Below are 27,358 nucleotides of genomic sequence, written 5' to 3' on the forward strand. Positions count from 1 at the left end.
CTTCTCAGAGGATTTGTCACTGATACACAGAAATGGTTTTGATTTATAGGTGTTGATTTTGTATCCTGCTACTTTGCTGAATTCATTTACTAGTTCTAGAAGTTTTCTGGTGGAGTTTTTTGGGTCTTCTAAGTATAGTACCATATAACCAGCAAATAATTTAAGTTTTTCTTTTCCTATACGTATCCCTTTAATTTCTTTCACCTGTATAATTTAGGCCCAGGCTCCCAGGTGGGGAGGGCCAAACTCAGACCTATCCTGAACATAGGTCCTATGCAAGTGGCAAGTTTGTGTGGAAAAATCTGGGCTGGGCCTAGGCTCGGGCATTAGTCTGGTGGTCGAAGAAGTAATCCTGTGCCAGAGGCTGGCCTCTGGTGGTTGCCAACAAGTGGAGGGTGGACCTGGGCCTATTCTGTACCTGGGTCCCACACAGGCCAGTGTGGGTGGAAATGGGCTGTCAGGCTGACCACCTGCCATAGTCTGCTGGTCAGAAGGTGTGGTCTTGTGTCAGAGGCTAGGCTCTGGGAGGTATCTGCACTGCTGGTGGGGGAGTGGATCAAGGCCTACTGTGAGCCTGGGTTCCACACAGGCTGGTGTGGACGGATCTGGGCTGGTCCTCAGCTCCCCTAGTAGTCTGCTGTTTGGAAGAGGTAGTCCTGTGCCAGAGGCTGGGCTCTGGCAGGTGTTTGCCCTATAGATTAAAGGTTGGATCCAGCCTGCTGTGAGCCAGGGCCCACAGGGGGCTTATCTCAGTATTTGTATGATTGATGAATGCCATTCTAAATGGGGTAAGGGGAAATCTCACCATAATTGTGCATTTCTGTGATGGCACATTGATTTTTTTAGAGGCAGTCCATGTGGGCATTTAGCTATTGAATTCAAGATTTTGTTCAATATAGAAGTAACAAAGAAACCACTTATAGCAACATCTTGAACTGCCAATGTACATAGGTGAAGAAGAGTGTCTCCTGTCATTCCCAGGTGACTGGTTGAAACTTTCTTTGAAGGCACAGTCCCCAGTGCTGGTCCTCAAGTATCACATCCCAGTGCATGGAGTAGAAATGAACATGAGGGGAAGTGGGCACCAATCTATTTCAGCTGTGGGACTTTGGAAAAGTGCAGGGAGGGACAAGAAATGGGAAACTCAGACACAGAGACTTGGCTGGTGATTCATTTTCTTATTATGAAAACTTCTTCTTTTTTTTAAAATTTTTTATTTTTTTATTGGTTGTTCACAACATTACAAAGCTCATGAAAACTCTTATAGAATAATTAAGCTCCAATTAAAACTGAGATGAGGTCTGAGCCTCACAAACTTAGTAATTGTGGAGGGAGAGGGAGCGCCACGCTTCAGGGACTGGTGTCCACAGGGGCTAGCTTCTCCCTGACAGGTGTCAGCTCTGAACACTGGAGCCTCTGTGGTAGTTAATTGCAGGGAAAAACTTCACAAACCAGAAGGTACAAATGCGACCTTGAAAGCTGCATCTTGTCTAAAAGACAGCCCAGAGCTTGTCTGCAGCACAGCCACCCAGGTGAGTGGACCCTAGGATCTGACTTGCTCACAGGCCCAGGGGACATTCCCTCAGCAGTCAAGGTCTTACTCTGTGACTGAGCAAGGGGGTGGCTGCCAGGGTCTGAGCCTTAGGACCTTCCCTCTTCTTCTGGTATTTAAAGGTATGACCTTGGCCAGGAAGACGAAGGGGTCTTTTACAACAAGTGTCCCTCAGCTATGCTGGGGCCACTGTGACCCTGTGTGCAAGATCTGATTCAGCAGAGAGCTCTGTGGTGGGTTCTGAGGACAGAAAGTTAGAAGCTTTTTCTGCTTTTAGAGAAGTTCAGTTTCTTCAAGCTCCATGTTGTCCTGCAGTGACTCTCTGCATGCTTAGGTTATATAATATTCTGTGCCTAGTTTCTGGTGTATTATTTGATTTCCAAGATACAATTTTCTCTTGCATTATGTTTTGTATCCCTAAGTGCAGGGTGCTTAATGAGAAGGCATTCTGTCTCCATCCAGCCTGAAACTGTCTGTCCTCTCATGTAACATTAGACCACAGAGTAAGTCAAACTCATTCTTTGCATGTCTGTGTGTGAGGGTGCCTACTGAGACAATTAGCATTCAGAATCCTAGTGTCTCTTATTGAATTCCAGTATGATTTCATTAATTTGGTTGATATTACATTTTCAAAAATTTCTTTGAGTTTAGTTTAATACCAAGCAGCAAGGAGCACCTCTCTTAGGTTTATCTTGGGGAGATTTCCCCAGGATGGATGGATGTACCTGCACAGCTGTTGGGTTTTATTCTCAGGTGGAGGGGTCATGCATATGTTTGAATGAAAGGACTTCCTTTTAGGAGCACTCACAGTACAATTGTAAAACCAATCTGGGATAATGCCATTTTGTCTTCTGACATTCTTCATTTTATTCTGTCAGAGTGAAAGAGAAGTGAGTTATATGACTCAGAAGAGCCTCCCAAATGTGATACAGAGCTGTGTAGTTTGGGAAGATGGTAATAGGCTGAAAATATGAGGAAAAGTAAGCAGTAAGAAATGATTTTGCATCTTTTCAAGGGGATAATCTTTGTGATTCTAATAGGACTTGGAGTTGTGGGGAACATCTTTGTTCTTGTGAACTATATGGGCTTGTTTAGAAGCACTAGGAAATCTATCCTCCTCATTCTCATTCATTTGGCTTTTACAAATATGATAACACTTCTTAGAAAACTAATGCCATTGATAATATCCAGTTTTGGGTTTAGAGACCTCATAGATGATACAGCCTGTAAGATGGTGCTTTACTTCGGTAGGGTGGCCCGGGGCCTGTCCATCTGCACCACCAGTCTCCTCACAGTGGTCCAGGCCATCACCATCAGTCCCAGAGCCTCCAGGTGGAGGAGGCTGCAGCTCAGCTCTGCATGGCACCTGCTTCCTTTGTTAGTCTTCCTTTGGATACTCAATTCCTTGATAAGCATGAACTTAGCATTTTACTCCAAAAATATTAGCAGCCTAAACACATCACAATTTACTAGTGGTTACAACTATTGTTATTTACAACCACAGACCTGGATAATTAGATGGATTTTTATTGTTCTCATGGTTCTTCGAGATGCTGTGTTCCAGGGTGTCATGGCTGGGGCCAGTGGCTATATGGTCTTCCTCCTCCACAAGCACCACCAGCATGTGCTCTACCTTCAGACCTCCAAGCTCCTCTGCAGTACCCCCCCTGAGGTGAAGGCTGCAAAGAGTGTTCTCCTTCTGATGCTGTGCTTTCTCTTCTTCTATTGGACAGATTGCTTTATGACTTTATATGTAACATTTACCTTAGAGACACATTTTCTGGAAGTAAGTGCTCTAGAATTGGTGGACCTTGGCTATGCAATTCTCAGCCCATTTGTGTTGATTCACAGGGATGGACACCTGGGTGAATATTGTCGTGCTCAGTAAGAAGGAAAGAGACTGAGAAAAATGTCTTTTTCATTGATCTTTTCAGTAAATAACTTTGAAATAATTCATAGATTTCTGTTGCTGTATGTGATGGAAAAATGAAGTAGCTGAATCACATAGAGGCAGATTTTCACACCACAATTTCATGACAGTCCTGTGACAACCTCATAGGAAGCTGCCTGAGTGTGCTTCTCCTAGGTGTCTGTGGCCTTGTGTATATTTGCAGGTTTTACTTCCCTTGTCAACCTCCAACTCTATTGATACATATTAATATTTAAGGCATAATTATTTTGATTAATAGAAAATATTTTTAGGTTCATACTATTTACAAAGATAATGGAATAATGTACTTACCTGGGTGTTATGTACATTATAAAATCTCCAAGAAAAAACAGACTTAAAATGTAGTTGTCTGTTTGAAAGAAAGATGAATGGATATGTAATGAAAATAATTTAGTTTTATTTCTGTGTTTTCTGATTTCTGGGAAAATCATGTGACTTATGAAATTTGTTGATGCATTCCATGTCTTCTATTTTATTGGAGTATAGTTTTCAAAATAATTTCTAATTATCCTCTGTATTTCTGTAGTGTCTGTTGTGATATTACCTTTTTTTTTTATCACAGATGCTGGTTGTGGTTGAGTTCTCTCTCTCCTTCTCTTCATTAGCATAGCTAAGGGTCTGTCAATTTTATTTATTTTATAAAATAACCACATTTTTGTTTTGTCAATTTTTTCTTTTGTTTTGATTTCATTAATTTGAGCTCTAATTTTAATTATTTCTTGCCTTCTACTGCTTTTGCTGTTGATTTGTTCTCCTTTTCCAGGGCTTTTAAATGTAGTGTGAGGTCATTTATTTGTTGATTTTTTCCTTCTTAAAGGAATGAACTCCATGCAATGAATTTCCCTCTTAGTACTGCCTTCATAGTGTCCCGGAGATTTTGATGTTTTGTGTCTATATTTTTATTTACCTCTAAGAACTTTAAATCTCCTCCTTGATGTCTTCTGTAACCAATTGTTCATTTAGTAGCATATTGTTTAATATCTAGGTGCTGAAGAAATTTTTATTTTTTATCTTGTCATTGATTTTTAATTTAATTCCATTATGATCTGATAAAATGCATGGTAGTATGTCTACTTTTTTGTATTTGCTTTGTGGCATAGTATAAGGTCTATTTTAGAAAATGATCCAGGTGCTGCTGAGAAGAAAGTGTATCCACTTGACACAGGCCGAAATATTCTATATGTCAGTTAGTCTAAGTTATTTGAATGAATTTTTCTCTAATAAATGAAGAGTCGGTGTTGCTCACAAATCATGGGTCGTTTCATGAGAGAACTAGTTAATGTCTCTGTGCTGCTTGATATTGTCCTCTAAAAACTGGAACAAGATAGGGATGCCCTCTTTCACCGCTTCTATTTAACATAGTTCTTGAAACACTGGTCAGAGTAATTAGACAGATGAAAGAAATTAAAGGGATGTGGATATGAAAATAAGAACTCAAATTCACACCACTTGCTGATGATATGATTCTGTACCTAGAAGACAAAAAATGCCACAAAAACTTCTAGAAATAGTGAATGAATTCTGCAAGGTAGCAGGATTATAACATTAACATCCACAAATCAAAGGTATTTCTGTATAACTGTGACAAATCCTCTGAAAGAGAAATGAGAAACTCCTCCTCATTTTCAATAGCCTCAAAATAAAATAAAGTAAAATAAAAAATCTGGGAATCAACTTAATGGAAGTGTGAAAGACCTGTACAGTGAAGACTACAGAATGCTAAGAAAGAAATTTAAAAAGACCTTTGAAGATGGAAAGATCTCCCCTGTTCTTGGATAGGCAGAATTCATATTGTCAAAATGATCACACTACAGAAAGCACTATACAGACTTAGTTAAATTTTAATAAAAATCCCAATGACATTCCTCATAGAAATAGAAAAAGGAGTCAAAATTCATCTGAAAAAATAAGAGACCCAGAATAGCTAAAGCAATCCTTAGCAAGAAGAGTGAAGAATGTGGCATCATATACATGTTCTTGAACTATACTACAGAGCAATAGTAACAAAACCAGCATGGTATTGGCACCAAAATAGACTTATAGACCAATGATACAGAATAGAGGACACAGAGAATAACCCACATAAATACAGTTATATTAGACAAAGGCACCAAAAACATACTTTGGAGAAAAGATAGCTTCTTCAACAAATGATGCTGGGAAAACTGGAAATCCATAGGCAACAAACTAAAATCAAACCCCTGTCTCTCACCATGCACAAAACTCAACTCAAAGTGGATCAAAGACCTAGAAATTACAGAGACCCTGCGTCTAATAGAAGCAAAAGTAGGTCCAAATATCCATCATGTCAGATTAGGCCCTGTCTTCCTTAATAAGACTCATATAGCACAAGAATTAAAATCAAGAATCAATAAATGGGATGAATTCAAACTCAAAACTCCTTCTCAGAAAAACAATCAGTGAAGTGAATAGGGAGCCTATATCTTGGGAGCAAATTTTTACCCCTCACACATCAGGTAGAGCACTAATCTCTAGGGTATATAAAAAACTCAAAGAGCTAAACCCCCCAAAACAAAGAAACAAATGAACAACAACAACAACAACAACAACAACAACAACAACAACAAAACCCCTAAATATCCCAATCAATACATAGGCCAAGGAACAGAATAGACACCTCTCAGAAGAGGATATGCAATCAGTAAACAAATATATAAAAAATGTTCAACATCTCTAGCAATAAGAGCAATGCAAATCAAAACTACTGTAAGATTTCTCTCACTTTAGTCACTTAACAGGCAGCTATTAAGAACACTAACAAGAATAGTGTTGGTGAAGATTTGGGGAAAAGGTACATTCAGACACTGCTTGTGGGACTGTAAATTGGTGCAGCCCATCTGGAAAGCAGTGTGGAGATTCCTTGGAAAACTGGGAATGGAACCATCATTTGACCCAGCTATCCACTCCTTGGTCTATACCCAAAGGACTTAAGAACAGCATACTACAGGGACACAGCCACATCAATGTTCTAGCAGCACAATTCACAATAGCTAAATTGTGGAACCAGTCTAGATGCCCTTCAGTAGATGAATGGATAAAGAAAGTGTGGAATAGATACACCATGGAGTATTACTCAGCAATAAAAGAGAATAAAATCATGGCATTTGCAGGTAAATGGATGGAGTTGGAGAATATAATGCTAAGTTATCCAACTCCAAAAAACAAATGCCAATGTTTCCTCTTGTATAAGGAGGTGGATTCATAGTGGGTTGGGACTGAGCATAGGAGGATGAGACAGACTCTAGATAGGGCAAAGGGCTGGGAGGGAAGGAGGTGGGAATAGGGTAAAAACGATGGTGGGATGAGAAGGTCATCAGTACCCTAGTACATATATGAAGACAGAATGGCGCAAATATACTCCCTATACAACCAGAGATATGAAAAGTGTGCTCCATATGTTTTATGTGAATTGTAATGCATTTGCTGTTATATATAAAATTAGAATAGTAAATAGATAAATGAAAAAATTAAAAATGACATACATCTGAAACTCCTGTAAAAATCAAGTTTACACAAGAAATCTCCTAACAAATGCCACATAGTTTAGTGCTCCTATTTATTGCAAAGGGAATGTTGTTCATGGTTATTTTTCACTTAGTTTTTAAGCTCAAAGTATTATAAGTGATCCACAAACCATGCAGGCCTGGGCTTTCCTCTCATACCAGGGAACGTAACTCAGGTGACTTCCATTTATGTAGAGGGTTTATTCTCTAATGTGTGCAGGGTGCATCTCTAGGTCATGAGTCCCTCAGGGCACAGAGGGGCCCAGTGACCAGGGGGCTGCCGACAAGGCCAACCCCGGCTGCTCTCCTCTGCAGAAAGGAAGCTGCTCTCACCTCCCCTCAGCCCCTGGCCACATGCATTGACATTCCTTTGCAACAGGGACACAAACACTCCTCCAGGTGGCAGGATGAAAACTGATGTGAGGACTATCCTGGGGTGCAGATGAGTTACACAGAGGCCCCATAGGAATGGCATGAAAGATTTGGATTTTTTGATATTTTTAATGCAATATAGTTAAACTAAAAAGTGTGCCTCCTGTGACACAACCACACCTGGTGGAACATCATTGGCTCCTTTGTAGTCCCCCTGCTCCCACCTCTCATTCCCTCCTCTCCCGTGTTCCCATTCCTCTTCTATATTTGTGTTCCTTGTATTCATTTATTGCTGTTTCAATCATGCTTCATAGATAGACACAAAGTGAGATGCATTGAGACATTCACATGGGCTCTTAGCTTAATTACCCCAAGTTCATTCAGAGTTCCTCTCTTGTTCCATTTCTACAACTTCCCCAAATTCCTTCTCCTTTTCATGAACATTTTCAATTTTTGGGGCTGCACATTCCATTCCCCTTAATATTGCTCCAGTGTCCACCTATGAAAGGAAATGTTCAAGCCCTCATGTAGCCTGACCTTCCCTAGTTCCATCCATTTCCTAGACAATGTGATATTTTCACTCTTCTTCATGACTGAGTAGAGCACCACTCTGTTGGTACATCATATTTTTTTGACCCATTGATCTGTTGATGATCACCTGGGCTGGTTCCAGACTTGTTCATTGTGAATTGTGCTTCTATAAATACCCATGCACTTGAGTCATTATATTATGCTAATTTTATTTTCTTTGAATATAAATACCATATCGTGGTGTAGCTGACTTATATGGTGGTTCCAATTTCAATTTTTAAGAAATGCCCAAACTGCTTACCAACTTGGTTGTACTAATGTGTGGTCCCACCCCCAAGGGCATGAATTCACTTGTTTTGGTCACATCTTTGAGAAAATCTTCTACTATTTGTATTCTAATGAATGCCACTTTTCTAACAGTGAGGTGAGATCTCACTGTAATTTTGATTTGCATTTCTGTGATGGCACATTTGATTTTTTAAGAGTGGTACGGTGTGTGCGTCTAGCCATTGGGTTCAAGTTTTTGGTCAATGAACAAGTAATAAAATAACCACTTATAGCAATGTCCTTGAACTGCCAATGTGACTGCTGTCCTTCCCAGGTGCCTGGTTGAGACTTGCTTTGAAGGCAGAGTCCCCAGTGCTGGTCCAAGTACCACATCCCTGTGTATGGAATAGGCCATGAACATGAGGGGAAGTGACATCTGTGTCCCAGAAGTGGGCACCAACCTATTTCAGCTGTGGGACTTTGGAAAAGTGCAGAGAGGGACAAGAAATGGGGACCTCAGACACAGAGACTTGGCTGGTGATTCACTTTCTTATTATGAAAACTTCTTGTAGAATAATTAAGCACCAATTAAAACTGAGATGAGGTCTGAGCCTCACAAACTAGTAATTGTGGAGGGAGAGGGAGAGCCATGCTTCAGGGACTGGTGTCCACAGGGGCTAGCTCCTCCCTGACAGGTGTTAGCTCTGAACACTGGAGCCTCTGGGGTACTTAATTGCTGGAAAAATTTCACAAACCCAGAAGGTACAAATGTGACCTTGAAAGCTGCATCTTGTCTAAAAGACAGCCCAGAGCTTGTCTGCAGCACAGCCACCCAGGTGAGTGGACCCTAGGATCTGACTTGCTCACAGGCCCAGGGGACATTCCCTCAGCAGTCAAGGTCTTACTCTGTGACTGAGCAAGGGGGTGGCTGCCAGGGTCTGAGCCTTAGGACCTTTCCTCTTCTTCTGGTATTTAAAGGTATGTCCTTGGCCAGGAAGATGAAGGGGTCTTTTACAGCAGGTGTCCCTTAGCTATGCTGGAGCCACTGTGACCCTGTGTGCAAGATCTGAGTTCAGCAGAGAGCTCTGTTGTGGTTCCTGAGGACAGAAAGTTAGAAGCTTTTTCTGCTTTTAGAAATGTTCAGTTTCTTCAAGCTCCATGTTGTCCTGCAGTGACTCTCTGCATGCTTAGGTTATATAATATTCTGTGCCTAGTTTCTGGTGTATTATTTTGTTTCTAAGACACAATGTTTCACTTGCATTTTGTTTCTCCTAAGCACAGTGTGTTTAATGAGAAGGCATTTTGTCTCCAACCAACCTGAAACTGTCTGTCCTCACAGGTAACATTAGACCATACATGACAGTCACATTCATTCCTTATATGTCTGCTTGTCAGAGTGCCTATTAAAACAATAAGCATTCAAAATAGTAGTGTCTCTTATTGCATTTCAGTATGATTTCTTCTGTTTGCTTGATATTAAACTTTCAAAAAAATTTTTTTTTGAGTTTTTTTCAGTACCATTCAGCAAAGAACACCTGTCTTATATTTATCTTTCCAAATTTTCTGCAGAATGGATGCATGTACCTCCTTTGGTGTAAGGATTTATTCCCAGGTGGGGGTTATACATCTCTTTGAATACAAGACCTTTTCCTTTTTTGAACCGTTTACTGTATAATTGTAAAACCAATCTGAGATAATGCCAATTTGTCTTCTAACATTCTTCTTTTTATTCTGTCAGAGTGAAAGAGAAGTGAGTTATATGACTCAGAAGAGCCTCCCAAATTTGATATCGAGCTGTGTAGTTTGGGAAGATGGCAAGAAGCTGAAAATATGAGAAAAAGTATGAAGAAATGATTTTGCATCTTGTCAAGGGGATAATCTTCGTGATTCTAATAGGACTTGGAGTTGTGGGGAACATCTTGGTTCTTGTGAACTATATGGGCTTGTTTAGAAGCACTATGAAATCTATCCTCCTCATTCTCATTTATTTGGCTTTTACAAATATGATAACACTTTTTTCAAAAGTAATGTCTAGGACAATTACCAGTTTTGGGTTGAGAAGCCTCGTAGGTGAAACAGCCTGTAAAATCATAGTTTATCTTGGTAGGGTGGCCCGGGGCCTGTCCATCAGCACCACCAGTCTCCTCACAGTGGTCCAGGCCATCACCTTCAGTCCCAGAGCGTCCAGGTGGAGGAGGCTGCAGCCCAGGTCTGCATGGCACCTGCTTCCCTTGTTGCTCTTCCTTTGGATACTCAATTCCTTGATAAGCATGAACTTACCCTTTTCCATAAAAAATATCAACAATATGAACACATCACAAATTATTAGCGGTTACAACTATTGTTATTTCCACTCACAAAACTCGATAATTAGAAGGATTTTTGTTGTTCTCATGGTCCTTCGAGATGCTGTGTTCCAGGGTGTCATGGGCGGGGCCAGTGGCTACATGGTCTTCCTCCTCCACAAGCACCACCAGCACGTGCTCCACCTTCAGACCTCCAAGCTCCTCCACAGAACCCGCCCCGAGGTGAAGGCTGCGAAGAGTGTCCTCGTTCTGATGCTCTGCTTTCTCCTCTTCTATTGGGCAGATTGTTTTATGACTTTATATGTAACTTTCTCCTTAGAGAAGCATTTCCTAGAAGTAAGTGTTCTAGAATTGGTGGACCTTGGCTATGCTGTCCTCAGCCCATTTGTGCTGATGCACAGGGATGGACACCTGGCTGAATGTTGGCATGCTCAGTGAAGGAGAAACAGATTGAGAAAATGTCTATTCATTGATCTTTTCAGTAGTAAGTTTGAAGTAATTCTTAGATTTATGTTGCTCTGTGTGATGGAAAAATCAAGTTAGGGTAGATGATAACACATAGAGGCAGATTTCCAAACCACAAAGCTGGTGACAGTCCTATGACAGATTTCATAGGAAGCTTATTAAGTGTGCTTTTTCTATATATCTAGGGAACTATAGATATTTGCAGATTTATATCTATTGTAAACTTCAAACTGTATTGATATGTATTAATATTTAAGGTATGTTTTTATGATTAATAGAAAAAATTTTCAGAGTCATAATTTTAAAAAATAGATTGGCAGTCTGGGGCTGGGGCTGTGGCTGAGTGGTAGAGCGCTCACCTAGCACATGCGAGGACCTGGGTTTGATTCTAAGCACCACACATAAATAAAGTTATTGTGTGCAACTATAATTAAAGAAATAAACGTCTTAAAAATAAAAATAGATTGTAACAATGTACTTACCTGTGTATTATCTACATTATAAAATCTGTAAGAATAAAGAGACTTAAAATGTAGTAGTCTCATTTGATAGAACAATGAATGGATACATAATGGAAATAATTCAGTTTTATTTCTGTGATTTTTGAGGTTCTCTAGTGCATCTTCAGAGCACCTTGTTGAAAATCAATTTGCTCTAGATGTATGAGCTACTTCTGTGCTCTCAATTCTTTATGATTAGTGCAAATGTGTGTTTTTATGCCAATATCATTCTGTCTGGAGCAGTAATTTAATTAGGGCCCTTGAGCTGTCCTGTAATAGAGGCAATACCTCTACTGGGGACTTTCACTGTGAAGGTGAGGATTACAGATGTCCTAGTTGCTAAGATGTCACCCTTTTCAATAGGAGGTTCTGTGCCATCCTCAGAGCTATTTAGTTCTTGACTTTGAGGTTTAGACACCCGCTGCCCAGGGGTAGAAAGTTATGGGCACAAGGTGAAAATCACACTTGGACTGCTCATACCTATGACTTTGGTTCTGCTTGTTATGAATAATTTTTTCACAATAACCCTTATGATGATTATCTTTAATTAATCCAAATGCTGAACTTGTTCTGTGTTGCTATGTGCCTACCAGAGACTTTAGTGAAGCATGAAAATCAGCTTTTTCTCTATTTGTGGGTTTGTCTTTTCTCCATGCAATCATCATCTGGTGCAGTTACCTTAATTAATGGCTGTGCAGGTCCTGACACCAGGCTTCTTTACAGCCTTGTAGTACATTTTGAGTTTTAAAATAGTGTAATGCCTGCGATTTTATTCTTTTTGCTTAAGAATGATCGGGAAATGTTAGAGTTCGTAAACAAGTCTGGATGGCGCCTGGCAAAATGCCAGAGGGAGTGGTTTGTGAAGTAAGGCCAGCCAGCCATTAAGTGTGGAGATTCCTGATTGGTTGACTGCTGTATCTAGTTAATGTTAATTAGATAAGCTGTGTGGAATGTATAAATACTGTTCTTATCCTACAATAAAGGGCCCCCACTCCTGCTGTATCAATCTACACAAGTTGCTCGTCACCCCCCCCCCCCGTTATTCTGCTGCATCGGGACTGCAGCAGATGGTGGCCCGTTACGGGGAGCCCCAGGACACTGGGGGTAAGTGATGAAAAAAAGCTGCCCGTCCATAGATAGGACGGGAGCAATCTGCTCGTCCCTAGGCAGATAGGGCGAGAGGAAAAATGGCCATTTTGAGAAAATGGAGAAGATTGATGCAGTATGTTTGTGTCTTGTTTTGTCTCAGTGTATTGTATTGTCTTTATGACGAAAATATGGAAGGGGTGAGAAGTAAATTGATAAGGGAAAGAGGCACCCCAATGGAACCAAGAATAGTTAGGGCATGTGTTGATAAGAGCCCAGGAACTCTAGTCAGAAAGAAAAAGAAAGTTCAGAAGAAGAAGGATTATCAGAAAAAAAGTTGCAGCAAAAGGCTATTACTAAATACCTTTTATAACTGGAGGGTGCATGAATCCGCGCTCGGGAGGCTGCCACTTGCTCAAGCGAATCATGGCTTAGCAAGGATCTTCCAAGAGGCGGCAGCCGGCTCTTCCCCACCCCTCTGACCAGGGAGCAGGAAGGCTTATTTCAAATGTAAAAAAACCTTGAGATAATGTACCAAATTGTTCAGAGGGTTGTTTTCTTAGCGCCTGCTGGAATACTACAGGATTTTCTTTAGCATCATTGCTGGAGTTCCTGCCTTCATCCCAGTGCTGGTGAAAATGAGGGTGGAAGAATTTCCAGTGTTGCTGAAAGCCAGATGAAACTTCGGCTGAGAACCAGACGAGACTTCAGATCAAGCTAGCTGCCTACAGAACTTACCTGGACTGTGATTTAAGCTAGCTGCCTGCAGAACTTACCTGGACTATGATTTACCTGGACTGTGAGTTAATCTATTGAGACACTGCTTTCCCTGTACTGAGACAACAAACTGTAATCTACAACAAATTGTAACTCGGTATCTTTGCTAATTGTGTCATTGCTGGTATAATTTTTCCAAGGGCTTCTTGCATGGAGCCATTAAGTGGCTTGGTATTGTGGCATTTTGTATCCTTCCTTTCTGTTTGTAGCAGGTTATTTGTGGTGTTTCTGTAAAAACCACTATGGTCATTATTTAAATTAAACAAAAGGGGGAAATGTTAGAGTCTGTAAACAAGTCAGGATGGCGCTTGGCATTTTGCCAGAGAAATGTTAGAGTTCATAAACAAGTCTAGATGGCACCTGGCAAAATGCCAGAGGGAGTGGTTTGTGAAGTAACGCCAGCGAGCCATTAAGTGTGGAGATTTCTTATTGGTTGACTGATGTATCTAATTAATATTAACATAAGCTGTGCAAAATGTATAAATACTGCTCTTATCCTACAATAAACGGCTCCTACTCCTGCTGTATCAATCTACACAAGTTGCTCGTCACCCCCCGGTTATTCTGCTGCAGCGGGACTGTAGCAGGGGAGGGCTTTTAATGCCTAAGAAATATGTATATGCTTCCCATAATTTAAAAAGAAATTATATTCTCAACCATAGCATGCATGGTATCCAGGTCACTTTATTATGAGCAAAATTGTTTTTACTCCAGGTCCTTGCTAACACTGTTATGTCTTCTCACCTAGCTAGGATCCAATCTTAATGGATGTAAAGTTGTGTCTTCTGAATTTGATTCGCAGTTATGTGATGGTTAGTAATGTTGATCAATTGCTCAAATATTTTGTGGAAATTTGCTTATCTTCTTTGGGAAAATATTTTTCAAGTCCCTTGCCAATAATAACATGCCTAGTCTTGGGATTTTTGGCTATCCATCATGTGAGTGATTCACATAATTTAGACAGTAAAACTGTACTAGTCACAAGATGTTCAAATATGGGTCTCACATCATTGCTGGCTTTTTAATGTGTTGAACATCTCCTTTGTGTGCAGAATGTGTTTAGTTTGATATGGTTCCACTGGGAAATGTCTTATATATTTTTTCGAGCTTTGAGAGTCATACCCAAAAGTCACTGAGGACATCAAGTCAAGGAGTATTTCCCTATATTGCTTTTGAGGAGTTCTACAATTTCAGTTATATGTCTGGATCTTTGCTCAACTTTGAGTTTTGTGTATGACTTAAAAATAGGGCCCAATATCATATTTTGCATGTGGGCATCTACATTTACCAACACCATTTGCTGGAAAAGTTTATGAGGACAGCTCAGCATCCTTGATGAACTCTGTTTGTTCTTAGTCATCAACTCAATATTAAATGGGAAATGGTAGCATTGAACTAGAATCACTAAACACAAAGGGAACCATCAGAACCCAAGGTCACATGTGCCATATGGTGGCACTTATTCACCAAGTGACAGTGTCCATGTCTACTAGAATGGGATATGATCAGAACTCTGAGACTCAGAGAGAACTTTCATTTCTACAGATAGATCAATTGGTTAATTGATCTATCTGTAGAAATGAACCACAAGGGAGTTCTGCCCACTTCTTTCTGGGTCTGTAGAAGGAGTGAACAATCAACTTCTGTGAGTGGACATCTGACTCAAATCTGACTCAAATCTCTAGAACAGGTTTCATGGCTCCTCCATTAACTCCCATCCTGGAGCCAGTGTGCAGACACAGAGCTGCTGTGTGGAGGCGGAGGGAGCTGCCCATGAGGGACCTTGCTGCCCTGCCAGAGCACACTGACCCCTTCCTCCTACTCTTCCCCAGTGAGACGGACGTTCACCTGATAGAATGACTGGTCATGGGAACAAGGGAACCACCAGACATTTCAGTGATTAACTGACACTGGGTATGAACTGATGATAAATGATAGATGCCCAAATGTTCCTACATCCACCAATAAGAGAAGAAATTTCCTTAGTTTCTGTTCAATAAAGTTTTCTGGGACCCAAGCTCCTTTGTATGAAATCCACTATTGATTAGGAATTGATAACGACTCTTACTTGACGTATTCTTATGGTTGCTTTCAACAATTTTTTTTTGCTTTAGTTTACCAACTACAGGTCTGCATGTAAACATTGCTGTGTAAATTCCATATAACATGCTCATCTGGGTTTCTAAATATGGAGATTTATCTCACAAAATTCAGGGGTATATTTAGTCATCTCTATTATGTAAACATTGTAAGGCACAACTGTTGTAGAGTTCATATCACTATTTATATTTTACTGCTTTAACACACCCACAAATATTTAGAAATGAAAGAAACTCGATGTGCTACCAGTCATGTCAGAGTGTTCCCGGGCTAGTGTTTCCCATTTCTCTCTCCTCCCTCCCACTCCACATGTTTGAGACAATGTCAGTCATGGGCTTCATTCTTTTCAGTTTTTTTTCTAATTATGATTTCTGATTGATTTTGTTTTCTGAACTCAATTTTCACATTCTAGAGTGAAACAGAATCACACTTAATTAGGGGAAATAAAATCCAGGCAAACCTTGACAGATTGTTCCCGACAGTCATGAGCCATCTCCTTGTTCATCTAGATATTTGGATGTTGTTAGTGTCAGTCGTCTCTTCCTCATGGTCCCACTTTGACATGTCACTCATTCCTGACTGCACTTCCGGGATCTGAACTCCTGCCCTTTAGTCCTAGGGCAAGGACGTGCTCAGGGATGACTCACTCTGTCTTATTTCTCTATTTGAGGTTTTAGAAAACAGCTGTCACAGGAGAACTGAGGCACTAAGACACTTAGTACATGTTATGACTTCAGGGACACCTTCATTATGTCAAGCACATAAACACCTAATTTTGGAGTATGGCATAATAACATTAATAAATTACTTTACATCTGTGTTAATATGGTATGAACAAACCACAAACAGGGTCATAAGGAAGATACAGAGGACAACTTGGCTGTGTAGGAAGGGCCTCTAACTCAACACTGATGTCTTGGGGGAAATATGATCAATACATCAATAGCATCATTAATATTTCAAAGTGGTTTAATAAAATATCTATGGCAAGATCTGTGCATTCTATATGAATATATGTTTTTGTTCCAGTTTAGAAACAAGAAAATTAAGTACATTTCACTACAAATCAGAATATGACGTGTATTTCTGAAGACAGGGACAATATCAAGCAGTATACAGGCTCTAACTAGTACGCTCTTGAAACAAGCCATGATTGTTACCCACACAACTTCTCATTTATTGGAGAAAAATACATTCAAATTGTAAGTTCACAAATCAGAAAACATGAAAAGAAAAATGCTGAGGGCCATTGCCAAGTAGGAATGACGCATCGATATTTCCTTGCCAGCTTACCCCATGTTAAATGGACTTGCCTTGGACATTGCATGTGTCTTTGAGAAAGGTGACCCTGCTCAAGGACCAGGGTGGATCCAGGATTAGGGTGTATCCTGCAGGTTTTAGGAAGTATCTGGGTTTAAGACAATTTAGGTTTAGGGCGTTCCCGTTTTAGGATAATCCGGGTTTAGGGAAGTTGCAGGTTGAAGGTTATTCCTGCTGGGAGTAGGGCATGCCTGATGCCTGAGTTCCCGGTGTGTTCTCATGAGATTTAAATGGGAATTGGAAAAAAGCCTCGTGGAGTAGGTGAAGGGGGAGGCACAACTTGGATTTCCCCAGAATGTGTTTGTCGAGGCCGGTGTGAGTTCGGGAATAAAGAATTGCTGTTTGAATCTACAAGGTGTGAGTGGCTCGTGATTCAGTGCCAAGCCGAGACATTGGCAGAAAAAGTAAGTTATTTATTATGCCTCCACTTTTCTTCATGCCAAATGAGACAACTACACTTTAAGACTCTTTATTGTTGCAGATTTATTAATGCAGATGACATCCAATAAAGTGTATTATTCCTTCTATGTTTAAATACTATTACTCTGAAAATATTTTATATTAATTGTAAATAAATATACCTTAGATATCAATACACATGAGCAGAGTTTGAGGTTCACAAGGAAAAAAACAGCAAATACATACAGGGCCATAGACAGAGACAGAAGGAGCACCCTTAGCCACATTCCTATGAAGTTGGTCATAGGATTGTCACCAGCTTTGTGGTATAGAAATGTCCCTCTATATGACTCAGCTACACTTACGTGACTTTCACGACTCATACAGAAACACAAGACTAAGGAGAGTTTTAAACTTACTTACTAGAAGATAAATGTTACACACATGGTCTCAATGTTTGTCTCTCTAGTGACCAGGCCAACATTCAGCCAGGTGCCCATCCCTGTGCATCAGCACAAATGGGCTGAGGATTGCATAGCCAAGGTTCACAAGTTCTAGAACACTTACTTCTATGAAACGCTTCTCTAAGGAGAGAGTTACATATAAAGCCATGAAACAATCTGCCCAATAGAAGAAGAGAAAGCAGAGCATCAGAAGGAGCACACTCTTTGCAGCCTTCACCTCAGGGGGGGTTCTGTAGAGCAGCTTGGAGGTCTGAAGGTGGAGCACGTGCTGGTGGTGCTTGTGGAGGAGGAAGATCATGTGGCCACTGGCCCCGCCCATGACACCCTGGAACACAGCATCTCGAAGGACCATGAGAACAATAAAAATCCATCTTATTGTTGAGTTTTGCTGTAGAAAATAACAGTAGTTCTCATTTGTTCTAATTTCTGAAGTGTTCATGCTGCTGGCTTTTTTAATGTAAAGTGGTAAATTCATGCTTATCAAGGAATTGAGTATCCACAGGAAGACTAACAAGGGAAGCAGGTGCCATGCAGACCTGGGCTGCAGCCTCCCCCACCTGGAGGCTCTGGGACTGATGGTGATGGCCTGGACCACTGTGAGGAGACTGGTAGTACAAAGAGAAAAGCCCCGGGCCATCCTATTGAGGGAAACAACAATCTTACAGGCTACGTCACCTAGGAGGTCTCTCAACCCCAAACTGGCTAATGTAGTTGGCATTCCTCCTGTAATAAGTGTTATGCTATTTGTAAAAGCCAAATGGATGAGAATGAGGTGACTAGATTTCCTCTTGACTCCTTTAAACAAGCACATATAGCTTACAAACACATAGATATTCCCCATAATTCCAAGTCCTATTAGAAACATGAACGTTATTCCCTTGACAAGAGGAAAAACCATTTCTTACTTCATAGGCAGAAAAACTTGGATATAGCAGACACTTTTTGAAGAATGGAACAGAATGATGATATGAATCTGCAAAGAAGTATTTCACAACAGCTTTTCTGGGGTGTAAGAACAATCAGGATACACGTAATGATGCAGATTTTGTCCAAAGGACTATTTGTTTTTCTCTGGAGGGGGGGTTAAGGATCATTCTACATGCTTTTAAAAGTCATTCTGATACTCTTCCTAAGGGCAGAGAATACAACAGACTCTAGTATGACAGTATGTATAAATGTGGCTGTATAACCAATATGATCCTGCAATGTGTGCACATGGAAAAGTAAGAATTCATACCCCATTTGAATCAAATGTATGATATGTCAAGATCATTGTAATGTTTCGAGCGACTAATTAAAAAAATCATCCTGAGTGCTAATATTCAAAATTCTAAATTTTTAACCCTGATTTTTTCTAAGCTCTATGTAACCAATACCAAGTTTCTTGATCAAATCCCTGATATCCCACCTATATTCATTCTGAGCTTCGATACATTAAAACTACACTCCCCAGTCAGATTTTTCCCTTTCTTTTTTGTATCATTCTATATGTGTTTATCATTAGAATTAAGAGTCTAGGATCTTACTTGGCCTTTCTTCTTTCCAATACCCCATGCACAAGCATCTATAAAATCTAGTTCCCTCAATGTCTTTAACAAATATAAACTCAGCCATAGTTCAGTTTCTCAACATCTTTTGCTGCACCACGTTTGAGGCTGGATTTTGCTTTAGAGTTTTCCTCCTTTGACGACAACAGCTTCCCTTTTGTGTTCTCTGCACACCAGTAGGACTCGGTGGTTTCACGGCTTACTAACACCAGAGTCTCTGTAGTGCTCAGAGTGACATCCAGCTCCAACCTGCACAGAGGGGATCCAACAACTCAGTCAGAGGTATGCAGGAATGAGTTTCTAGCCTGAGAGAATGGGGTTACAGACAGCGTGGAGCCAGCGAGGCTGCCCTAGAAGAGCCAGGAAATGCTGCTGCAGGGTCATCAGCAGAGGGCTGACTTCCCACTGATGCCCTCGGGGGCTCTAAGGAGCCTGGGCCAGTTCTGCATGTGGTGGTGTTTGTCAGAGTGTTAGGATGAGAGGAAAGACCCTGCTAGGAGCTGTCAGGAGACTAAGGCAGTGTGTGAACCAGGAATCCCCAACAAAACCTGCTTGTAGAAGAGTAGGCTGGGAGACATTTGGCATGAACCAATTCACCTGAGTGGGGCCTTGCAGGCATTTTACACCTTACAGTGCCCTGGTGGGACAGTCACCTAGTCAGCTCTGCAGCCTGCTCTGTCTTTTCCCCACCTAGTCAGCAATTGGGCTGCTATGAGGTTTAAACTGCACGGCTCACTGCCACGCAGGCTTGAACAGGAGTTTACATTTTCCTGCTAGAATTCCAATTTCATGTCTCACCTGAGAACTTATGTAAAATATGGTCAATTTCTCCAGAAAAAAATAAACCAGATTGTTGAAAATACTTATAATTTGAGTGTATCCTATATACATAGAATACAATTTTGCAATCCTTCCCCTCAGCTCCTGCTATTTATTAAAAATTGCTTGAGATTTCTCTGCTAAACATCCCTGGTATAATAAAATGCAGAAAAACAGTTTGTACCTATCTTTGGCTCCATGTAACCCTTGAAAACAGGAAGATTTATATTTCAATGCTGTTTCTTCCACTAACAAATGGAGAGAATAATAACTGCACCAAAGCCTTAAACAGCACAAAACCCTACATATCTACTGTGAAATGCCTAAGATACAAGATCTAATGACCCAGCACAGCAGTTTCTACTAGTAAGTCACGGGTGAGAAGGAGCACACTCAATGGACATCATGGCCCAGGGGACTTATCAAATGTTTGTTCATTTCTTCTTCATTTTCTAGTTTTTCTCTTATTTTCAGCCCACTCCCATCTTCCCAAATGACACAGCTCTGAATCAAATTTGGGAGGCACTTCTGAGACACATAATGCACTTCCCCTTCACTCTGACAGAATAGAGTGCAGACATCATCACAGGTTGATTTTACAACTACAGTCTAAACAGTTCTGAAGGCCATGCATTCACAGAAAATTATCACCCCCACCTGGAATTAACCCCAACAGCTGGGCAGGAACACGCATCCCTCCTGGGGAAAACATTCCAAGATAAATATGAGAGCATGGTCCTTGCTTCATGGAACTGAACTAAAGTCAAAGATATTTTTTGAAATTTTAATATCAAGTAAACAATTGAAAACATACTGGAATTCAACAAGAGACACTAGGATTTTAAACGGTCATTGTTTCAGTAGGCACTCTGACAGACATATAAAAGCGAATTTGACTCACATGTGGGGTCTAATGCTATGTGTCAGGACAAGCAACTTCAGGGTGGATGCAGAATGAATGCCTTCACATTAAACACAGTGCACTTAGGGACATAGAAACATAATGCAGGGGGGAATTGTATCTTAGAAACCAAGTAATACAAAAAACACTAGGTCAAAAACCTAGTGTAAGCTACGATGGTGACAGAAGCACTGCAGGACAATGTGGAGGCTGAAGAAACTGAGCTTTTCTAAAGGCAGACAAAGCTTCTAGCCTTCTCTCCCAGGACCCTCCATAGAGCTCTTGGGTGAATCCTGATCCTGAACACAGGTCAAGGTGGCTCTGCTGTAGCTGAGGGGCACCTGCTGTAAAGGCCCTCATCTTCCTGGCCCAGGTGCACACCTGCAGCTCCCAGCAGAAGGGTGAAGGTCCTGAGGCTGAGACACACTCAGCAGCCCCCTTGCTCAGTCACAGACAGTAAGACCGTGACCGCTGAGGGATGTCCCCTGAGCCCGTGAGCAAATCTGATCCTAGGGCCCACTCACCTTGGTGCAGACTGCAGTCAACCTCGGTGTTGGCCCTTTGAACAAGACGCAGCTCTCCAGGTTGTGTTTGTACCTTCTGGGTTTGTGGGGCTCTTGTCATTAACTACCACTGGGGCTCCATGTCAGTGTTGTCACCTGTCAAAGAGAAGCGCCCTCTGCAGGAGCTCAGTCCCTGAGGTGTGCCTCTCCCTCTCCCTCTACAATTACTGCATTTGTTTCCTTCAGACCTTAGCTCAGTCTTAATTGGGCCTAATTGTTTGAAAAGAAGTTTGGTGGTGAGCAAGTTATCAACCAGCCACATTCATGTGACAGTTTCCCATTTATTGGCTTCCCTTCAACCTCACAAAGTTCCACAGCTGAATCAGAATGCGGCCACGTTGTGTCACACAGAGGGCCACTTCCCCTCACGTTCAAGGCCTTACCCATGCACAGGGATGTGGCACCTGAGGACCAGCACTGGGGACTCTGCTTTCAGAGCAGGCCCCAGCCAGGCTCCTGGGAAGGACAGGAGTCACCTTTCTGCACCTGTGCACTTGGGCAGTTCAAGGTCATAGCAACAAAAACATGGTGTTTCTAGAACCCCATGGCTAGATGCACCCACGTTCTCCTCTCAAAAACCCAAACCTGCCATCAAGAAAATGCAAATCAAAATTACAGTGAGATGGCACCTCAGTTAGAATGGCATTCATCAAGAATAAAAATAGGAGTAGATTCTCTCAAAACTCTGAAAAAACAGGTAAATTCATGCATTTTTGTGGACTAGAAATTAGTACAACCATGTTGGTAATCAATACAGACATTCCTTAAAAATATAAAAATGAACTATCATATGATACAGCTACAACACTCTTTGATATTTTTTTCCAAAAACAACCCCTATAACTTCTGACTAGTGGACTACCGTGGGAGCCAAGATCCAGCCCAGGGGCTCACACCAGCCCACACAGGATGGGGGATCTCAGTAGGCCTGGTTCACCCCTCCCCCAGCAGGGCAGACACTGCCAGAGCCTAGCCTCTGGTGCAGGACCTCCCCTTCCTACCAGCAGACTACTGTGGGAGGTCAAGCCCAGCGGCCCAGATCCACCCACCCCAACTTACACAGGTCTGAGACCCAGGATGCAGTAGAATCCACTGAGGGACACCAGCAGGGTCTGGAGGCCCAACATCAAGGTGAGGTACAGACAATCTGCACAGGTCCTACAAGACTAGAGGGAGGAAACTGTACTATCCAAGATCCACACTGCAAGGAAGGATGACACAGAGACAACATGAGAACACAAGGGAGGAAAGTGCCCCAAACACACCAGGACCCTATATAACAGAACCCATGGACAGTGGAGTTGATGAAATGTCAGAGGAGGAGGTCAGAAGGTTCATAATTAAGTGATCTGTGAATTAAAGAAAGACCTAAATGAGCAAATACAGGCAAAAATTGATCACTCCAACAATGAGATAAGAGAGTAAACCCAGGTAGCAAAAGATTACTTCAAGAGACAGAGACCCTGAAATAAAACAAGTCAGAAATCCTTGAAACAAAGGATACAATAAATAAAATAAAAAACTAAATAAAAAGAAAAACCAACAGAGTAGATCACTTGGAAGAAAGAACGTCAGACACTGAAGACAAAGTACAACCTGGAAAATAAAGTTGGTCACACAGTGAAGAAAGTCAGAAACCCTGAACAGAACATCCAAGAGCATCACTACCCTCCACTCTATGTGGACACAGTAAAACTCTTCCATGATTGAGGTCTCAGCATGAAGGTGTTGATACTCCTGAGAACCCACCCTCACCACCTACCTTTGCCTCCAGAACTATAACTGGATGCAAATCTAAGCAGTCCCTAGAGGTGAGGTACTGAGTGTGACCCACAAGAAGGAAGTTCTTGAGTTTTCTCATTTATACAAGCAGAGGCCTGGGAAACAGGTGGGAATGGATTTTAAGGGTGTGGGATATGGGTGGAAGGAACATAAACTTATATCATGCAGGATTTATTGATACTGGACCATAAGAAGAGATTCTAGATTTAATGTAATAGCTCACAGTGTTAAAAAAGTTTTAGTTGAAGTATGGGCCCAAAGATGGCCCACCACAAATGAGCTGAAATGCTGGACAACCCTTGATTTATTGTTGATGAGGGAATCCAGAAGCTCAGGGAAATTGGATAGCAGGAGTGGATCTGTCAGGTGTGACCTTCTCCTCCATTGTGTGGGGGTCCAGAAGATGTGCACTTCACCAGAACTAGAGGAAACAAATGTGTGAGAGGAGCACCAGCATCCTTGAAGAGCTCTGTGGTTGCTCTCTCTGCATGCCAGACCTTACTGTGGGAGCTGCCATCAATCAACTGCAAGACTTCACTGCAATGGGCATGATTGGATCTCAGGGAGGAAGAGGCCAAGCGGCAGCCCTCAATCACCATAGACAGGGAGGTCATAGTTACAGTAATGGAGAGCAAAGGGGAAGAAGTGGACACAGTGTTCTGACTCGTGTAGATCTCTGGCATTGGCTTATTAATCATGGTGTTTCTAGAAGCCAAATAGATGGGAAACCCACAAAACTCTTACGTGACTTATACAAAGTACAAAAATCTCAGGGCAAATGCACAAAAGTCTGCCTCAGATCATAACAGCAGAGAATCACAGCCCCTCAGCCACTTCCTGGATGTGAGTCAATTTACAGATCCAGAATCCCTGAATCAAGGGGAGGCCAGGTCTCCTTGAGGAAGGACCTGGTACAGCACCAATATCTTACTGTTAATCTTTCTCCCATCCTCCTCCAAAGGGAGCCAAGGCCATTTACAAGATAACTGTGCATTGGGGAAAAGGCAATAATCAATCTCTGGGGGACTACTAGACACAGACTCTGAATTGACATTGATTCTGGAGACCCCAAATGTCATTGTGGCCCTCCAATAAAAGTAGGAGCTTATGGAATCAGGTAATCAATGGAGCTTGGACTAAAGTCCAACTCAGTGTGTCCAGTGGGTCCCCAAACTCATCCTGTGGTTGTTTCCCCAGCCTGGAATGTGTAACTGGGATAGATATACTTAGCACTTGGCAAAACTCCCACATTGGTTCTCTAACCTGTGGAACAAGGGCTGTTATGGGTGGGAAGTGTACATGAAAGCCTCTGGCATTGCCTGGACCTGGGAAAATGGTGAATCAAAGGCAATTCCACATCCCTGGAGGGACTGCAGTGATTAATGCCACCATCAAGAACACGAAGGGTGCAGGGAGGGTGAATCCCACAGCATCACACCTTGATCTCCTATTTGGCCTGTGCTGAAGACAGCTGGAGAATGACAGTTGATTATCGTAAGCTTAATCAGATGGTGACTCCAATTGCACCTGCTGGACCAGGTGTGGTTTCTTCACTTGAGCAGATCAGTACATCTCCTGGTACCTGGTATGTGGCTATTGATTGGGAAAATGCTTCTGTCTCCATCCCAGTGAAAAAGAACCACCAGAAACAATTTGTCTTCAGCTGGCAAAGCCAGAAATGTACCTTCAGTGTCCTCCTCAGGGAATGTCAACTCTCCAGCACTGTGACACAGCTTAGTTCACAGGGACCTTGATCAACTTTCTCTCCCACATGATGTCACACTGGCCCTTTATATCAATGACATTATGTGGATTGGGCCAGCTGAGCAGGAATAGCAACCACTTTGAACTTGCTGGTGGAGTATTTGTGTATTATAGGGTGGGAAATATATCCCACTAAAACTCAAGGGCCTTCAACTTCAGTAAAGTTTCTGGGAGTCCAGTGGTGGGGGGCTGCGAGATAGACATTCCTTGTAAGCTGAAGGATAAGTTGTTTCTTTTTTTCTTTTTTTAAATGTAGACCTACTTTTTCTCTTTTTCCCTATTTTTTCATCTTTATTCCTTTTTTTTAAGAGAGAATTTAAAAAAAATATTTATTTATTTATTTATTTTTAGTTTTTGGCAGACATAACATCTTTGTATGTGGTGTTGAGGATCGAACACAGGCTGCACACATGCCAGGCGAGCGCGCTACCGCTTGAGCCACATCCCCAGCCCGATAAGTTGTTTCATATGGCCCCTCCTACAGGTAGGAAAGAAGCACAACACTGTGGGCCTATGTGGATTTGGAGAGAGCACATTTCTCATGTGGGTGTGTTCCTTTAGCCCACCGACCTAATGACTAGAAAAGCTTCCTGTTTTAGTGGTTTCCAGAACAGAAGAAGGCAATGCAGCAGGTCCAGGCTGCTGGGCAGGTAGCTCTGTCTTTCGGGCCATATGACCCGGCAGACCCATGGTCTTTGAAGTGTCAATGGTAGATAGGGAGAGTGTCCAGAGTCTTTGGCAGGCCCCATAGGTAAATCACAGAGGAGGCCACTGGGATTTTGGAGCAAGGCCCTGCCATCATCTGCACACAACTACTTTTTCTTTGAGAAGTAGCTCTTGCCTGCTACTGGGCCTTAGAGGGAACTGAATGCTTGACCATGGGCCACCAGGTTCCTATATGACCTGAGCTGCCCATCATGAAGTGGGCGTTATAAGACCCCCCCATGCCATAAGTTTGGATATGTGCATCAGCACTGTGTCATTAAGTGGAAGTGGTGGTAACATGATCGGGCATGGGAGGGACACAAAGGCACAAGTTGGCTGCATGAAGAAGTGGCCATATTGCCCATTACTCCTGGTCCTGCTGCGGTACCTCTGTCCCTCAGCATGAACCTATGACTTCATGGGGTGGACCTTATGATCAATTGACAGAGGAAGAGAAGACTGATGCTGGTTCAAGGATGGCTCTGCACCATGGTACCACCCAGAAATGGAAAGCTGTGGACCTGTTCCCCCTTTCTGGAACACACCTGAAAGACAGTGGTGAAAGGCAATCTTCACAATGGACAGAACTCTGGGCAGTGCATCTGATTGTGCATTTTGCCTGGAAGGAAATTGGCAGATGTGTGACTATTCAATCCATGCACCACAGCTAATGGGTTGGCTGGCTGGTGAGGGAACTTGAAAGAACATAATTGGAGAATTGGCAACAAGGACATTTGGGGAAGAGATGTGTGAATAAACCTCTCTTAATGGGCAAAGGATGTGAAGATATTTCTGTCTAATTTAAATGCCCACCAAAAGGTGACCTCAGCAGGAGAGGATTTAATAATCATATGGATAAGATGACCCAATCTGTGGATAGCAGTTAACCTCTTTCCCCTGCCATACCTGTCACTGCCCAATGGGCTCATGGACAGAGTGGTCATGGTGGCAGGGATGGTGTTTATGCATGGACTCAGCAGCATGGACATCCACTCACCAAGGCTGGTTTAGCTACAGCCACTGCTGAGTGTCCAGTTTGCCCACAGCAGTGACCAACACTAAGCCCCTTATGGCATCATTCCCAAGGAGATCAGGCACAGCCTGGTGGAGGTTGATTACCTTGGACCTCTTCCATCATGGAAGGGGCAGCAGTTTGTCCCTAGTGGAATAGACACTTATTCTGGGTATGGATTTGCCTTCCCTGTCTGTAGTGCTTCACGAAAACCACCATCTGTGGACTTAGAGAATGCCGTTTCCATCATCATGGTATTCCACACTGCATTACTTCAGACCACGATACTCACTTCATGGCCAAAAAAGTGAGGCACTGGGCTTGTGCTCATGGATTCATTGGTCCTACCTGTTCCCCACCATCCTGAAGCAGCTGGCTTGATGGAACAATGGAACGGCTCTTGACGATGCAGCTGCAGCACCAGCTAGGGGCAGTACATTGCAGGGCTGGACAAGGTTCTTCAGAAGGTGTCTGTACTCTCTGAGTCAGCAGCCACTATAGGGCACTGTCCCTCCTATTGCTGGAATTCATGGTCCAGGAGTCAAGGTGGAGGAAGGAATTCTACCACTCACCATCACCCTAGTAACCCAGTAGGATGGTTTTGCTTCCTGTCTCTGCAACCTTCTGCTCTGCAGGCCTGGAGTCTTAGTT

At 42.1% G+C, this 27,358-nt stretch overlaps 3 protein-coding genes across 3 annotated transcripts; 2 read left to right on the top strand and 1 right to left on the bottom strand.

Moving 5' to 3' along the window:
- The first annotated feature begins 2,537 nt into the window (after positions 1 to 2,537).
- LOC101961758 (putative vomeronasal receptor-like protein 4) lies at positions 2,538 to 3,440 on the top strand. The gene has a single exon (XM_078018627.1). The coding sequence runs from the start codon at positions 2,547 to 2,549 to the stop codon at positions 3,438 to 3,440; it is 894 nt and encodes a 297-aa protein (XP_077874753.1). The 5' UTR covers positions 2,538 to 2,546.
- A 6,601-nt stretch (positions 3,441 to 10,041) lies between these two features.
- Positions 10,042 to 10,941, top strand: LOC101962044 (vomeronasal type-1 receptor 4-like). The gene has a single exon (XM_078018628.1). It carries the CDS (start codon positions 10,048 to 10,050, stop codon positions 10,939 to 10,941), a length of 894 nt encoding a protein of 297 aa, XP_077874754.1. The 5' UTR covers positions 10,042 to 10,047.
- Positions 10,942 to 17,615: 6,674 nt separating this feature from the next.
- LOC101962337 (putative vomeronasal receptor-like protein 4) lies at positions 17,616 to 18,512 on the bottom strand. The gene has a single exon (XM_005337078.3). It carries the CDS (start codon positions 18,510 to 18,512, stop codon positions 17,616 to 17,618), a length of 897 nt encoding a protein of 298 aa, XP_005337135.3.
- Between the last annotated feature and the right edge of the window lie 8,846 nt (positions 18,513 to 27,358).

This window comes from Ictidomys tridecemlineatus, chromosome 8 (genome assembly GCF_052094955.1).
Source record: "Ictidomys tridecemlineatus isolate mIctTri1 chromosome 8, mIctTri1.hap1, whole genome shotgun sequence".
NCBI lineage: Eukaryota > Metazoa > Chordata > Mammalia > Rodentia > Sciuridae > Ictidomys > Ictidomys tridecemlineatus.

Coding starts and splice junctions, on each gene's coding strand:
- LOC101962044 (XM_078018628.1), top strand. CDS start 10,048: ATGATTTTGCATCTTGTCAAGGGGATAATCTTCGTGATTCTAATAGGA.
- LOC101962337 (XM_005337078.3), bottom strand. CDS start 18,512: ATGGTTTTTCCTCTTGTCAAGGGAATAACGTTCATGTTTCTAATAGGA.
- LOC101961758 (XM_078018627.1), top strand. CDS start 2,547: ATGATTTTGCATCTTTTCAAGGGGATAATCTTTGTGATTCTAATAGGA.